At 47.6% G+C, this 17,135-nt stretch overlaps 1 protein-coding gene across 3 annotated transcripts in view; it reads left to right on the top strand.

Annotated features, from left to right (window-relative positions):
* The window catches only part of OSBPL5 (oxysterol binding protein like 5), a 431,224-nt gene that overhangs the window by 245,526 nt on the left and 168,563 nt on the right, over window positions 1–17,135 (top strand). For all 3 annotated transcript variants that reach the window (XR_004537637.1, XM_033928646.1, XM_033928647.1), the window contains exons 3-4: window positions 8,542–8,615; window positions 13,446–13,526. Coding sequence is in view for 2 of the 3 variants with exons in the window: in XM_033928646.1 (XP_033784537.1) it covers window positions 8,542–8,615; window positions 13,446–13,526 (155 nt within the window). In the remaining variant the exon portion in view is untranslated. The remainder of the gene's footprint in view (window positions 1–8,541; window positions 8,616–13,445; window positions 13,527–17,135) is intronic.

Here is a 17,135-nt window from a genome sequence, read left to right as displayed (position 1 = left end):
AATCTATAAAGTTCCCACACATCCATAGAAAGCTGGATTCCCAAATAGCGAAAAGAGGATTCTGCCCATTTCAATGGAAAGGTCCCACCCCAGGACTCCCGGAGTCCCGCCGAAGAGGCCAGCGCCTCAGATTTAGTCAGGTTCAGAGCAAACCCCGAGAAGTCCCCAAATTCCCGAACGCTCTCCAAGAGAGCAGCCAAGGAGCGACGTGGATCAGATAAAAATACCAAAAGATCATCTGCGAAAGCTGCAATCTTGAAATGCGTGGCTCCCAAGTGAAGACCACAGATGTCCACATTAGACTGCAGCTCCCGAATCAAAGGATCTAAATAAAGAGCAAAAAGCAAGGGCGAGAGAGGGCAACCCTGGCGGGTCCCCCTCCGAATCGGAAAGGGGGCCGAGAGGCCCCCGTTCACCGAGATCTGCGCCGTTGGATCACTGTACAGTGCCTGGAGAGCATTGAAAAAGAAAGGGCCAAATCCGTACGCACGAACCACAGCAAAGAGGAACCCCCACCCCATCCGGTCGAATGCCTTTTCCGCATCAAAACTAATAAGCAGGGCGGGGGTGCCCTCCACACCAGCCTTCTCCAAGGCCAACAAAATGCGACAAATGTTTTTGGACACCGGACGAGCCTGCACAAAACCCACCTGCTGATCAGACACCAGAGAAGGCAACACCCGGGCCAAACAATTGGCCAGTACCTTAGCCATCAATTTCGTTTCAAAATTCAGCAAGGAAATAGGTCGATATGATTCTGGCAAAACCGGATCCCGGTCCGGCTTGGGAAAAACAATAATCTGCGCAAGGTTCAAATAGCGGGGCAAAAAACCTTTAGCCACACTTAAATTAAATATTTCCGACAAAATCGGGGCAATCTCGGAAACAAGCAGCTTATAAAACTCCCCTCGAAAACCATCGGGCCCCGGTGCCTTGCCCAACGGGCACACATGAATCACACCCTCTACCTCCTCTGCGGTAATAGGGCAGTCCAGCATATCCAAGTCACTGATCGATAGGCGGGGCAAATCCAAACTATCCAAATAGACCCTACCATCAAGGAGGTCCGGGACGGGCGAATCATACAAAGCGGTAAAAAAATCTCGCAGAATACAGCTAACATCCTCAGGCTTATGATGGAGACCCCCCCGTGGATCTCTCAATGCCGCCACCCCTGACGCCCCACGATGGGAGCGGGCCAACCGAGCCAATAGCCGGCTACTCTTATTGGCAAACCGGAATAATTGGAATTTATAGTGATCCCGAGAGCGCATCGCCCCCCGATGCAAGAGTTCATTCAATTCCTGCTGGGCCTCTAAAAGCTGCGTCTGGAGCCCCAGCGAACCACTACTCGCATGGGATCCGGAAGGTTCGCCCCCCACATTTCGCCCCCAGCAATTCGCCCCTCACATTTCGCCCCCCACATTTCGCCCCCAGACACATTTCGCCCCCACACATTTCGCCCCCACACATTTCGCCCCCCGGATGTTTTGCCCCCGCACATTTCGCCCCCGCACATTTCGCCCCTGATTATGTGTACTGCACATTTCGCCCCTGAGCGTTCCTCCGTTCTCTCTCTCTCACTCTAACTTTGTCTCCCTTCCCACCTCCCCTTTCTGCGTCTAAGATAGGGTTAGCAACATACAGCTTGTGAGCCACATGTCCCATGCCCCCCCCTCCTCCCCCTGAGACCTATCAAAGTACCTAGCAGTCCAGCATTGATCTTTGTGGCAGGAGCATGGCCCTCTCGCTCCTGCCTTCCCAAATGGCTGCCATGACCTTTCGCAGCTGCTCACGGCACTTCCTGTTAATACCATTAGCTGCTGCAAGAGGACAACAGCCATTTTAGAAGGCAGAAGTGAGAGGGCTGTACTCCTACCATGAAGGCCCCCCCCCCCCACTGGATCCAGTACCTAGTTAGGCCCTGGGGGGGAGACCCTTTCCGACTGTCCTGCCAGCCCTGCAGCCCTGAAATCAACCTGCTCTCTGCCTCCCCCAACTCTCTCTCTGGCTCCCCGGCTCTCCAGTGCATCGCGCCCTGCCCGGGGCCGGAGCAGGGCGGCTGGGAGACAGCGACGCGGCCGCCAGGGTCGGAAACCCCAATCCTCCCTCCCACACAGCCGGGCCGCCCAGGGAGGGGAAGGACGCATTTGCAGGGCTCTACCTCGGCCACTGTGGTGCAGGGTTCACGGCCCCCACCTCCCACAAAGTGAGGGCGGCGTGGGGTGGATTTTACACCACTGTACCAGGTTGCTTAGAACAGTCAAAGAGGCAAAGGATTCTCTCTTCCTTCCTCCTGCCTCTATCGCAAGCCCTTACATCTCCAGAGTAGGAAACCGCAGGTGCTCGGCTTACATGAGACGCCAGCCACGCTGAGCAGATGAGACGGCGGCAGCCACACCACCCCTTCCCACCCGGCGATAAGGTACTGGGCCTCCGGCGACGCACAACCCCTCCCTCCCGTGGCGTGTGCGGCGGCCCTCCCGCAGGAACCAAGGGAGCGTCTCGGCGGGCTCTGGCAGGCCGCGGCTCAACAAGGGAGAGTCGGGGTGGGTGCGACTCTCTCTCTCTGGCTCCCCGGCTCTCTGCCGTGACCTGCTCTCTGCTTCCCCGGCTCTCCTAATCTCCGCCGTGACCTACTTTATGCCTCCCCCAACTCTCTCTCTGGCACCCCGGCTCTCCGCCACAACCTGCTCTCTGCCTCCCCGACTCTCTCTCTCTGGCTCCCCTATGAGCGTTGGAGCTAATACCGCAGTGGCCAGCGCTAAACTAGCCCAATGCGAAATGTGCAGTACACATAATCAGGGGCGAAATGTGCGGGGGCGAAATGTGTGGGGGCAAAACATCCGGGGGGCGAAATGTGTGGGGGCGAAATGTGTGGGGGCGAAACATACCTGGGGGCGAAATGTGGGGGGCGAAATGTGAGGGGCGAATTGCTGGGGGCGAAATGTGGGGGGCGAAACTTCCGTGAACCTACTCGCATATCGTCTCCGCAAAAACAAAACCCGCCGCTCCAGCGCTAGCACTGCCCGGTGACGTATTTTAGTTTCATGGGCCGCAAATGCCAAGATCTCCCCACGCAGCACCGCCTTTGCCGTTTCCCAATAAAGAATGGGATCCTCTCTATGTTCCTGATTGGTATATTGAAAGTCCCCCCATTTTTTCAACAGAAAGTCTTGAAAGCGAGCGTTCCGATACAGATGACATGGGAATACCCACCGGGCTCCACCTCCCCTGGCGGGCCCCCACTGCCAGTCCAGACTCACCCATGTGTGATCGGATATCTCGATGGGGCCAAGCACTGCATCCTGAACCACCGGGAGCAACTCCCTGGACAAAAGAACTAGATCTATCCTCGAAAGTGTACCATGGGCCCTAGAGAGATGGGAATAATCCCGGTCCACCGGGTGCAAAACCCGCCAAACATCCAACAGATCAAGGGAAGAGGCCAAGAGCTGAGCCCCCGTACAAGTCTTGTGGGTCTCTCTCCCCACCGAGGAAGAGCGGTCCAGCCGCGGATCCGGAACCTCGTTAAAATCCCCCCCAAGCAACAAAGGAAGTTCCCCAAATTGTAACAAAAGGGTGCGCAGTTTCTGAAAAAATTTGGCAGAGGGATTATTAGGAGCGTAGAGATTGCATAACAGCAGAGGTTTATTGTTGAGAGTAACCGAGGCGATCAAATATCGGCCCTCAGGATCCCTGAGGACCTTATGAGTCTGCAGCGAAAGGCCCTTACGAAAGAGAATTACAACACCTCCCTTGCCCCCCAGAGCCGGCGCCCCCAGATGGTCCCCCACCCACCATGTACAAAGCTTAGCGTGTTCCCCCGAGGTTAACCTAGTTTCTTGTAAAAAAGCCAAGGAAGCTCGCCTCCAATTAAGCTGCTGTAAAATTTTAAAACGTTTGATCGGAGAGTGGATACCCCCCACATTCCAGGAGATCAATTTATGTTCCAGGAAAAACAAAGTAGAGAGAAAACAGCCAGTACAATAGAACCCTTTGAGTCAAACCAGAGGAGTGTCCCAGCCACCACCCCCCCAGCCATAATAACCACCAAGATGCCCTCCATACCCCCACCAGACTGAACCTAGGAAAACCCCAACCCCCCAAAAACCCACCCCACTCCCTCCCCCAAAAAGCCCCCCCACCCCTACCCCCCCATTCCCCCCCTACCCACCAACCATTACGCAACCAAACGGTTGCCACTTCCCAAAAGCAGGACACTCCCACCACAGGATCAGCAAGACATCCAGACACCTACCTCCCCCCCCCCCCCGCCATACAACATTCGGACCATGCACACGCACCCTCCAGCACACCAAAGCCTATGGTACCCCCAGCCATCACCCCACCAGCACCACTCACGCACTCCCATCCATCCCCCCCCAGGTGAAATCAATAACACCCCCTCTACATTAGGCTCCCACCCCCTTGTGGGCCCAAGCGAGTCAAACAGGAGACCAAGGAGAGGCAGGGAAGATGGTCCACGGAGTCATCCTGGCAAGCTCCAGATCCAAAGTCCGACGCTCAAAGGGAATCCCCACAATGTGGCAGCAAGGTCACCAGAGTCTAAGAGGAGACAGCAGGAAGATGTTCATCTACAAATCTCTGAGCGGCCTCAGGGGAGTCAAAGTGGTGAGCCGCACCGGAGAACATCACCCGCAAGTGTGCCGGGTACTGCAAGGAAAATGGATCATGACGACGAACCAGTGCAGTGCAGAGAGGAGAGAACTTGCGACGAGCCTGGGAAACCTCCGCAGAATAGTCTTGAAAACAAAGGATGGAGACATTATTATATTGCAGCTTTTTCCCCTGCCGCAAAGCTCGGAGCACCTCCATCTTATGTCGGTAATTCAAAATCCGGCAGATCACCACCCGTGGACGTTCCGCGCCATCCCTCCGTCGTCCCAGACGATGAGCTCGCTCAATATGCAGGGGACCCAATTTCTCCGGGAGAGCCAGGGACTCCGTCAGCAAATGCTCTAGGACGTCCCCCAGGTCACTCTCCACGATACTCTCCAGCAGGCCGACGAACTGCAGGTTGTTCCGGCGGGACCGATTCTCCAGGTCCTCCACCTTGGCCCTCAGCGCTGCCAATGAAGAAGCCTGCACCCCCTGCTCCTGAGTCAGCCTGAGGACCGAATCCTCCGCATTGCTGACTCTCTGCTGGGTATCCCGAACCTCGGAGGTGAGGGCAGCAAAACGCTGGTCCATCGAGTCCAATTTATCAAGGATCTTCTGCAGTTTGGCGCCGAGCGTGCCCTCCAGCGCGGCCTGCACCTCCGCCGACACTTCCGCAATCCACACGGAGCTAGGGGATTCCGGCGAGGCAGGAGCCGTGGGCTCCGCCATTTTGGCTTCCAGCGGCTTCCCCCGATCGCAGCTCTTCGCCGGCGTCTTAGCGGCCATCCCTCCACCGCGCACAGAAAAAACCGGCCCAAGGAGCTAACGCTGTAACCCCAAAGCTCAGGGGAGCGGTGTCCGGGAGAAAATGCGCCGTTTAATGGTCAGATCTGTGGCGGGAGTATCGGAGCTGCAAAGCACCCGACTTCACATCCCCATGCTTCCGCCGGAAGTCCTAGGACTTTAAGTATCGTGCGGCCGCTCTCCACTTTAGCCGTTATATCAAACCAAACCGTTTGATGATCGCTACTACCCAGGTGAGCACCCACTCGAACATTAGAGATACTCTTTCCATTTGTGAGGACCAGATCCAATATCGCTTTTTCCCTTGTGGATTCCGTCAACATTTGTCTGAGCAGAGCCTCTTGAAAGGCATCCACAATCTCCCTACTTCTTTCCGATTCCGCAGACGGAACATTCCAGTCCGCATCCGGCAGGTTGAAATCTCCCAACAGCAGAACCTCCTCTTTCCTTCCAAACTTTTGGATATCCACAATCAGATCCTTATCAATTTGCTGCGATTGAGTCAGAGGTGTGTAGACTACACCCACGTAGATAGAAGTTCCATCTTCTCTTTTCAGAGCAATCCATATCGCTTCTTCCTCTCCCCAGGTCCCTTGCATTTCGGTCGCTTGGATATTGATCTTTACATAGAGAGCTACTCCTCTACCTTTATGACCATCTCTGTCCTTCCTAAAAAGATTATATCCCGGTATGTTTGCATCCCATCCATGTGATTCACTGAACCATGTCTCTGTGATAGCAACAATATCTAGATCTGCCTCTAATATCAGGGCTTGCAGATCATGAACTTTGTTGCTTAGATTGCGAGCATTTGTGGTCATCGCTTTCCAGCTATTTTTCAGCGATAATCTCCTTTTTCGTATGGATTTTTGTGTCGTTTCACTTTCCGTTGCAATACTAAGAAATGAGTTGCTGATATTGCTTATGTTGCAGCCTTTACTACTATCACATCTTTTCTTTTGCCGGGGGTGGTCTCTATAATTGTCCTTCGTACATACACCACCCCCACCTTCTAGTTTAAATGCCTAGAAAAATATTGTCTAAATTTCTCTGCAAGGTTTCTTTTTCCTGCTGTAGTAATATGTAGCCCATCAGTGCAATATAGCTTCTTGTCCTTCCATGTATTTCCCCATCCTCCTATGTACCTGAAGCCTTCTTGATGACACCAGGCTCTGAGCCATCTATTAAAGTCCTCTGTGTTTTTCACTCTTTGCTCTCCCTTTCCATATGCAGGCAGTATTTCAGAAAAAGCTAAAGTCTTTACAAAAGGTTTCACGCCCTCACCAAGCTCCCGAAAAGCTTTCTGTGCTGCAAGTGTGGAGTTGTTGGCCAGGTCATTTGTTCCCAGATGGATAACAACATCAGTGTTAAAATCCTTAGTTTCTTAGGTCTCTGGCATGGCTGCTTCATCAAGCTATACAGCCAGGCAGGCAGGATTTTTTGAGCACATTCCTGGCAAAAGCCTACTGCACAAAGTGCTCCAAAATTACTGTATATTGTGGTCGCAGAGTGGGAGGACAAGAAGGAGCAAATGGGTGAAGCAGTCGGAGATGCCCTTTAAGCAAATACTTCTGAGAAGTAAGAAAAATGTAGAGGCTGATGCCAAAGGAAAGAATTTTTGTGTGGGAGAGTTAGATGTGCCAGTGGAACTGAGAGATGGAATGTTCTTGTCCTGAATGAGTTTGATGTTGTAGCATTCTGCAAAAGTGCCTCCAGGATGACCTATAATGAGAAAATCACTAGTGAGAAATGCGCATACCCATTGGTTTGTGGTACATAAAGGGGATTTATTATCATTGAATCCCACAGGTCTCCCCTATCAGAAAGAGACATAGATTAGACAAGAGAAAACCAATATATGATTCTTCTACAGGGAAACTGTGTCGCCAGGTTTTAGAATTGATAATATTGCAGACAATATTTGTAGGCAGCTCATGTCAGTACCCACTTTTTGAATAATGTGCTGATTTAATTCCTGAGGCGTTAGCTTATGTTACTGATTCAAATTAGATGCTGGAATGATGTGTGCTGAGAATTCCATAATGGAATTTATGCACCTGCCACGCCAGTCAAAATAGCTGGTGCAGATTGTAGTATCAACCTCCAAAATCTATATATGGTGCCTAAAAAAAACACGGCACCAACTAGAACGGTGGTTAGCGCGATTCTATAAAAGGCACTTGCCATGTATAGAATTATGTTTAGCGCCTGTATGTGTGGCTAATATTTAGGTGTATCCATTTAGGCCAATGAAAACCAGGCCTAAATATCTGCACCTAAGTTGTGCATTGGGCGTATTCTATATCAAATTGTCTTCATTTTAGGCACGACCATGATCTCTTGATGCGCCTCTTCTGGCCACATTCCCTTTTGAAATTCACACACTAGAATTTACACACATCACTTTATAGAATGCGTTTAGAAAATGGTATGCTTAATTTCTAATTAATGCCAATTAGTATTAATTGTTAATCGTCAATTATCAGCGCTGATTAGCTTGTTAAACAATTAAGTTGTGCCTGCAACTTGGGTCGTACAATACAGAATTTGGGCCTAACTGAATAAATGCTAGTATCCTATAACCCACGCGCATAAGTGCTTAACCTGCCTATTCTCCTTCTAGGTACAAGCTCCCCTTGGAGTCACATGCTGTAGAATCCGAATCCACAACTTAAAGAATACCAACTAAGGGTAGTTAAGTGTATAACTGCCAAATACTGCCAATTAACAACAATTATAGCCAATAATTGGTTGCTAGGGCCAATTAGCATATAATTAAGTTATAGCACAAATGAACTTATTCTATAAGTTGGGCTTGCAAATTTGCAAACTGGTTGGAAGTTTGGGTGCACAATTTTCTAGAATTAAGGATTTAACCCTATGGCTGCCCCTAGTCATTGAGATAGCTGTTGACTCCCCTTCCCGCTGAGGAAGGAAGGAACTTCTTCCAAATAAAGAGGATATAAACAAAGATTGGGCCTCCTTTAAAACGTCATCTCAGATTGGAGTATCTGTCATAATAGATTTTTGGTCTGCAGCTGTCATTTTTGTGAAAACTTGAAGTCAAGTCTGTAAATGTACAGTTTTTTTCTCCCTCCTACTTGTCTCTTTCAGGTAAAGATACTGAAAAAAATAATATGTCAATTCTGAAGAATGAGGAACCCCAGACACCAATCTCCTCCAGTAAGGTAGAGTATGAATGTCCTACCTATCGGAGCTACTCACAGGTGTCTTTTGTCAGGTTCAAAGGCCTATTTATTCATTCATTTATTTAGCCCATCTTCCCAAAGGAGTCCAGAATGGGTCACAAGAGTACATTCACAGTATAAGCAGGACAGACTTTAGTGGGAAGCACAGACTTGGTGGACATAGGGGGGTTTGAATTGCAGCATTTTCCGTCTAGACTTAGCCTAACATAGAGGTAAAATAGCTTTTGCTTTGCAGGTGTGTGCATCATTTAAGTATGGCAATTGTGCCAGTAATGAATTCCAGATTTGAGGGGCAGTTACTGAAAAAATGGTGGACCGCTGTGTGTTAATAAATCTCAAAGACGGAGAGCACCAGTTCTCTAATGGCAGCTTTGCGCCAAGATAATATCAGTAATCTACTGATCAAATTTACTGCAAATGATTCCGATTATACCCCGTTCAAACAAAGTACAAAAATATTTTTTTCTATGGATCCTCAGATGGCTGATTTAACTCTTTAAATACACAGCACAATTCCTCATTGATCCATCATTTTGTGATTTCAATTGTATTCTGTTTGTCTCAAATGCTTGAGGACCTGATTGTAAAACCGCTTAGATAACCTTGATAGGTGGTATATAAAATCCTAATAATAATAATTTCTCATTGTATTCAAAAAGTTCAAAAAGCAGTTATCTGAATTTACCACCCCTCCCGACATGAATCCATGTTTCCGAGTCTTCTTCAGGGTTGAGGCGTCAGTATTCAAAACCCATGCTGGTTCTTTTGAGTGCATTTTTGCCGAAATTCACTCAGCTCTTTCGTATGATAAGTGCTTTTTGGACTTTTTGCATAAATTGAGAAAACCAGAATACAATTGAAATCACAAAATGATGGATCAATGAGGATTTGTGCTGTATATTTATCCACTCAGTCAGCCGTCTGGGGATCCATAGAAAGAATATTTTTGTGCTTTGTTTGAATGGGGTTGTGATTGGAATCATATGCAATAAATGTGAGAAGTAGATTCCTGATATTGAGTTTTTTATTCATCTACTTATAGTAGCCTCAGTGGCGTAGTGAGGGTGAGCGGCGCCCCTCTCCTGTCCTCTTCCTCACCCCCTCCTACCATGCGCAGGCGCACACGCCCCTTCCCCGTTCCTTTATAACTTTGGCACAAGCAGCCACCAAATTGCTGCCTGTGTCGGCTTTGGTGCGCTCTCTGACGTCACTCCCCAGGCGTGGATCCCGGAAGCGATGTAAGAGAAAGCACCGAAGCTGACGTGGGTCTCAAGGTGGTGGTTGATTGTGCCAAAATTAAAAAGGTACGGGGGAAAGGAAGGGGCATCTGAGTGGCAGGGGGAGGAATGGGAAGGGGGGGACAGAGAGGAGAAGGGGTGCCAGTGCCCTGAGGAAGATCGTCTCCCCTTACTATGCCACTGAGTAGCCTAGAGATATTTTTGAATGTTTCAAATGATAGAATACTGGCAAAAGTCAGCATTGGTGTATCTGTGTGGCATGACCATTTACAGCAGGTTAATAGCAAGCATAATTTGGCATACCTAAGTTACTGTTGCATCTCTTTTTAGAGTATATTTTGCTATTATTAACACAGAAGTATATTTATATCTTACATGGAGGGCAGATAGAGGGACTCTCAGAGTGCGATGATGGTCCTTCTACACAACCAGAGCTGGCATTTTATATGACACTGTATGGTTGGTGACTGAGCACTTGCATTTATATTTATATTTAGATACACTTTTTTAGTGTTTTTCAAATATTTGCACAAATTTTATGCATATTGCCTTTTGGAGAGTGTGTTTTCATACCTAAGTAAGCCATGCCTTGTGCATAGCTGATAGTATTCTATAAACCCCCCTCCCTTTTACAAAACAACAATAGCGGGTTTTAGCGCAGGCAGGTGTGCTGAATGCTCTGCGCTGCTCCTGCATTTTTGTAAAAGGAGGGGGGAGGTAAGTTGCAAGTATAAGTTGGAGACATTGCAGTTATACTCCAGCCCCCTGGATTCTATGTAAGTTATCCAAAGTTGGACGCTGGAGTTTGCATGCAGATCCAAGTTATATATCTTCTACCTTTTTAATTGAGAAAAAGCTGGGCTACGAATCCCAGCATGCCTTTCAAATTTGAACACCGGGACCCATTTCAAAGGTGACTAGTGAACTAATGTGAAGTGGAAGCTCTTATTTCTAGGAGGCAAGCAGCACTGGTCTTCAAGTGCCAGAAACCAATCAGGCTTTCCTCACATCCTGCATGAATATGAATGAGATCAATTTGCATGCTCTGAATCGTATGGCATTCATTTGAATCTCTCTTGCTTAGCCAAATGCACCCATCTCATCCTAATAAAAGCCTCTTCTTTGCTCTGCATGCCAGGAGATTTATATGGAAGTTAACGCCTTCTTTAACTGCTTTATTTAAAATGCAGATTAATTCGTTTTGATGCTGCCAAGTCATATTTTTAGTGCGGTTACTGATCCTGCATTATTTAGTACAAATAATTTATAAGCTTCATATGTCAGCATGCCTTTAACTTTTCAGAGCTAATTACAGACACATTTAGACTAAGTGCTATAAAGGACGGAAAAACTAAGTTGCATCTCTGGCAATATGCAATTGTCATTTATCCAGTGAACTGTGAAATCGGAACTAGACTGAGCTATCAGGAAGACCTGATAATGACAGAGAATCCAGCCTGTGACAAAATGTGTTTTGTGTTTAATGAAGAACTTAGGGATACCAGCATTCCACACATTTTTGTGGCTGATGCAGGGGTCTGCGCGTGACCTGTTTCATTACCAACAGTTGGCATGTGGTAACGTAGCTAGGGAACAATGGGCAGGGTTCACTAAACCTCCTAACTGTGTGCGATCCAATTCCGTTTGCATGCGGCCGACCAATTCAGTAAAGGCCTGCATGCAAATGAGGACGATCATTAACACACACCCCTACCCATGGCCAGAGCGATCCCCACTCATGCGCACACCCTGACAGTAGTGACAGGAGAAGCAGCCTCCTGTCACTGCTTTCAGGGCTCAGCCCAGCCCAGATCTCTCTTGTCTGCTCCTGGATTCTCCTACTCTCTGCTGCTGTTCCCTGCAGTGCAAGCCCGAGGTTTTAAAGCGGGCCTGCACTGTGGGGAACGGCGGCAGACAGCAGGCGAGTCCGGTGAGCAGGCAAGAGAAATCTGCCCGACACCTCCCCAGGCCCCGATCTCTGCTGCCTGCCCTGCTCTGCCCAGATCTCTCCCTCGCCCATCTCCCGGCATGGCCCTCGCGGCACCAAAAAGTTGGGAGCAGGAGGGGTGCTCAGTCCGTCCTTCTCCTAGTCCTCTCATCTCCCCGGCCCAGGCAGTCGGGCCTGGCCTACCCACCCCAGTACCTTTAAAATAGTTGGGAGCAAGAGGGATGCCCGGTCCCTCCTGCTAGTTCGAGGCTTTCATTTTCTGGAGCAGAAGGGGTGCCCAGTCCCTCCTGCTCCTTCGAGGCCCCCATCTTCGGGAGCAGGAGGGGTGCCCACACCCTCTGCCGCCGCCGGTCTGCTCCGACCCGCCGCCACCCAATAATGGCCTTAGGCCCCGCCCCACGCATCATCTGATGCATGGGGAGAGGCCTAAGGCCCTGATTGGCTGAGGTGCCTCGGGCTCCTCCCTTTGGAGGGGCCTGGGGCACCTCAGCCAATCAGGGACTTAGGGAGGAGTCTGAATAAAAAAGACAGGCAAACTTTCAAAAAACCTGCAGACCTGTCGGTAACTCAGTTACTGACAGGTCTGCAGCAGTCGGGTTTGTCAATAGTAAAACCCGACTCAAAATAGGCAAGCAATTGTTAGTGAATCAATTGCTTGGCTATTTTGCATGGGGTTTTGCTAATTTGCATGGGACGAACGGGATCGGATCGCTACTGCCTTTAGTGGATAGTGCAGGAGGGAAATTTGGTCGCAAACTGATCAGTACATGAACAGATTATTAAATGAACACTGTTCTCAGCTTATTTTTTTAACTCTGCTAGGTTACACACCCAATGAAAATAAATAAATAGGCCCAGATTCACTAAAGATAGCAATTCATTCGCTGTTGGCCGATTTCTGGCCTATTTTAAAACAGCGATTGATTCACTATCTTATTTGCATGCAAATTCCCGACTCATTCGCTCAGAGAGCGATTGAGTCGGGGCAGAGCCCTGACAGTAGTGCCAGAAGAAGCAGCCTCCTGTCAGGGCTTCTGCGGGTTTTTTCTTTAAATGGGCAGATATTTTGTGTGTATTACACACGCAAAATAACTGCTCGATTAAAAAGAAAAGCCCCCCCGCAACAAAGTACCCCCCTCCCTCCCCAAATCTAAATTGTCCCTGCCGCCACCTGCCGATGCCAGCCACCGCCACCAACAGAATGGCAGGAGGGATGCCAACTCACCCTGCCATTGCCGACTCCCCACCCCAAACGCAAACCCCCCGCTCCCCATTTCTGTACCTGTAAAGTTGGGAGCAGGAGGGGTGCGATTAATATAGAAACATGACGGCAGATAAAGGATAAATGGCCCATCTAGTCTGTCCATCCACAGTAACTATTATCTCTAAGTGCAATTTAGATTAATTTGAGTAGAAATTAGTTTCTTCACTTGAATTTTCTGGATTTTATATTATAAATGCTTACATTTATCTTGCTATTGTAAACCACCCAGATGTTTTAATAATGAGCAGTACATCAAGTACCTTTAATACTTTTTATTTTGAAAATTCGCTGAACCCCGCACAGGAAAATTGAATCCTATTTTTATGTTTTTGTGTACTATGGTCTTTCCTTTCTTTTAGCCTGAAAACAAACTGTGCAATGGATCAGATAGAGAATGCACTTCACCCGGATCAAAATTCAGCAAGAAAGAGACCCTCAAGGTAGGCTGCCCTTTCTTTAACAGTTTTAAGTAACAAAACCTCTTTGTAGCACTTTCAGCTTGGTGATTGGATCCTTCTGCTTGGATATCCCCAGCCAGAATACCCTCAATGAATATGCATGAGCAAGATTTTCATACACTGCCTTTGTTATATTCATGGGGAATATCCGGAAAACCCGACTGGCTTGGTGTGTCCTGAGGACTGGGTTGAAAACCAATGGTCTAGAAGCGTGATAACCTTCCTCGGAGCGAACTGATCACAATCAAAATGGGGATGCACTTATGTCAAGGGCTCTCAACCCAGTCCCCCAGGACACACCTATCCAGTCAAATGAATGGATTTTGGCTTGTACCACTGTGGCATTCCGGGGCAAAGCTTGGTTGGAGGAGAGTGTGGTGCATTGGTTAAGGCCTACATTTCTAGCACCTACCTTTCATGTGAATCGCGGCTATGGAGGCACTTTACGATGCCTAATGCCATTTCCAGCATTAGCCTACAGTGGCATTAGGTGTCGTAAAGTGCTTCCATAGCCACAATGCAGGTGCCAGTAGATGCCTACATTTTTAAAAACATTTTTATAATGTTTTTGTTTTAAAAGGTGTTTTGCACTTAGGTTAGATGCCTAACCTAAGGCGCTATTTATAGAATATGTGCTGTAGTGCCTAATTTAGCAATGAAATTAGGCGTGCAATTGACACTAGTCTATAACTAGTGCATATGTGAGGTGAGTCTCTTTCAGTTGAAAGGAAACTCTGGAATGAGGGGTTATAGGATGAAGGTAAAAGAGGATAGACTCAGAAAATACATTTTCAGGGAAGTTTATTAGGTTTTTATATACCGCCTATCTAAGCCTATCTAAGCGGTTTTACAATCAGATACTCAAGTATTTCCCCTATCTGTCCTGGTGGGCTCACAATCTAGCTAACGTACCTGAGGCTATAGAGGACTGAGTGACTTGCCCAGGGTCACAAGGAGCAGCGCAAGGTTTGAACCCCCAACTCCAGGGTGCTGAGGCTGTAGCTCCAACCACTGCGCCACACACTCTTCCAATGTGTGAACCGGCCTCCCAGTGGAGGTGGTGGAGGCGATAAGTGTACATTTGACTCCACTTAAGTGCACGCCCCTTGGACCAAGTCGTCACGTGTGCTTAAACAGAGTGTGCACTTAATAAGAGTGTGGGAGGGGGTGGAGTTTAAATACGTTATGTGGGCTGCTGGAGCCTAAAGTACTGAAAAGCTATGCCCTACAGCAGAGGTGCCCAAAATGTCGATCGCGATCTACCGGTTGATCGCAAAGGCTCTGTGCTCAGATGACGCACTTACCCCTCAGTGTCCCCCGTTCTTCCCTCTGGACCTATCACAGTTGAAAGTTCATTACGGCAGCCTGCAGAGCAAACGTAATGGCCTCTGTAGCTGATGTTAGAGGAAATGTGGGACCATGGCAGAGAGAACATGCTACAGAGGCCGACAGCAGCCTGCTACGTTTGCTCTGCAGGCTGCCGTAATGAACTTTCAACTGTGATAGGCCCAGAGGGAAGAATGGAGATGAGGACAGTTGCATTCAAGAGGTCTGAGGTCCTGACAGACACTGTGTGCGGGAATTAGCGGAGGTAAGGCTGTGCCCATTGCGAGGGCCCTGGTGGGATGGGGGTTGCTTTAGAGCCACTGGATCGGGGGGGGGGGAAGACAAAGGGCCTTAAGGTGGGGAGGGAGAAAGCAGCCTTGAATCAAAAGGGAGGGGGAAGACAGGGCAGTTCCTGGACTACTAGAGGAGTTAGAGAGGGGAAACACCCCAAACCAAGGAAAGAGAGATGCCAGACACTGGGGAGGGGGGAAGACAGAGTGAGAGAGATAAAGACCTGAATCAAAGGTGGGAGGACTCAAAATATTAGCAGAAGAAAGATAGAGAGAGAGAGGGAGAAACCTGAAACAAAGGGGAGGCAGAAGAGGGGGGCAGATGTTGGACTATGGAAGGTGCAGACAGAAGAGACAGACGGTGAGAGACCCTGAGGAAGAACAGAGAGATGCACAATCATAACAGAGGAGGGAGAGAGAGGGAGACATGTTGCCAATAGGGGTGGAGGAGAGAGAAAGAAAAGCTGGACTCCTGGAGGGACAGAGAGAGATGTTGGTTGGGGAATGGAACAAGGTCTGGAGGACAGAAGAGTTACACTCAATATATATAATAAATAAATATGGGGGGGGGTCTTTTACTAAGGCGTGCTAAATGCTAATGCGTCCATAGAATATAATGAGCGCATTAGCACTTAGCGAGCGCTAAATCGGCTAGCGCACCGTTGTAAAAGAGGGGGGTGTATGTTTAGTATTTTTATTGTTGGTAGATCATTTTGACTTGGTCATTTAGCTTGGTCAAGTAGCTCGCAAGCCCAAAAAGTGTGGGCACCCCTGCCCTACAGCTTGAGTAGAATTTAAATTTGAAGTTCAGGAAAAGACGTCTAGGGCATCAGTTTCTAAATTTGTTTAAGAAATATGCTAAATCAAACTGCATACTAGATGCATATCCTTCAAAATGAATGCGAGAAGCAACACTTGATTTTAAAAAGGACTTATTCAACTGGTCAACCTATGCCATAACAAGAGGGATTTTTAATGAAGAAATGGGACATATTTTGATCACACCTATCCCAAAAGATCAAAAAAGCATCGATTGCTCGAAAATCAAATTACAGACCCATAGCAAGCATACCTTTATTCACTAAACTTATGGAGGGATTGGTTAAACTAGAACTAGAAAAGGTTTTAGCACCAAGACAGTATTAGCTTCAATTTAAGTCATCTTTATGGTTTTTTTTAGCACAGGTACTAGTGCTTTAATTTTACAACTGGATCTTAGCAGTGCGTTTGACTTGGTCGATCATGAAATAATGTCACACTGCTTAGATGAAATGGGACTCTCGGGAAAAGTCTGGAATTGGTTTCAGGGTTTTTTGAAAAAAAGATCCTATCGAGTGGTGAGTGATGAAAAATACTCCCATTTCTGGAGTAATCCTTCAGGGGTACCTCAAGGCTCCCTGTTATCACCCACGCTATTTAACATATACATTTCATCTATAGGACAAATACTGCAGAAGTTAAATTTAATTTTTTACATATATGATGATGATATTTCCATTTTAATCCCTTTGAATAACATAACAAAAGAAATTTTAGAACAAATTTCTTATATTATGTCTGAATTAGAAAAATGGACAACCAATTTTAAACTAAAATTGAATACATAAAAGACAAAAATCTTTTTAGCAAGTCCAAACGACAAAATAACTAAGACATCGCTTCACCTGAATGGTCACGACTATCCAATTCTAAAATCTATAAAAAATATTGGGGTCATCTTAGACTCCCATCTAACTTTGGTAGAGCACACTAATTTGGTGGTAAAAAAGTGCTTTTTTATATTATGGAAGTTAAAGACCATCAAAAATTATATTGATTTCTTAGCTTTTAGACTGTTGGTGCAGGCATTGGTATTATCTATATTGGACTACTGTAATATTGTCTACTTGGGCGCACCGAAGAAAGTAGTGAAAAAACTAAGAATAGTGCAGAGCATGGCTGTTTGTCTGATATTTGGACTGAAGAAAGGTGATCA

The sequence above is a fragment of the Geotrypetes seraphini genome, chromosome 19 (genome assembly GCF_902459505.1).
Source record: "Geotrypetes seraphini chromosome 19, aGeoSer1.1, whole genome shotgun sequence".
NCBI lineage: Eukaryota > Metazoa > Chordata > Amphibia > Gymnophiona > Dermophiidae > Geotrypetes > Geotrypetes seraphini.
The sequence above is the reverse complement of the archived record's forward strand: the minus strand, read 5'-3'. Positions and strand labels throughout refer to the sequence as shown.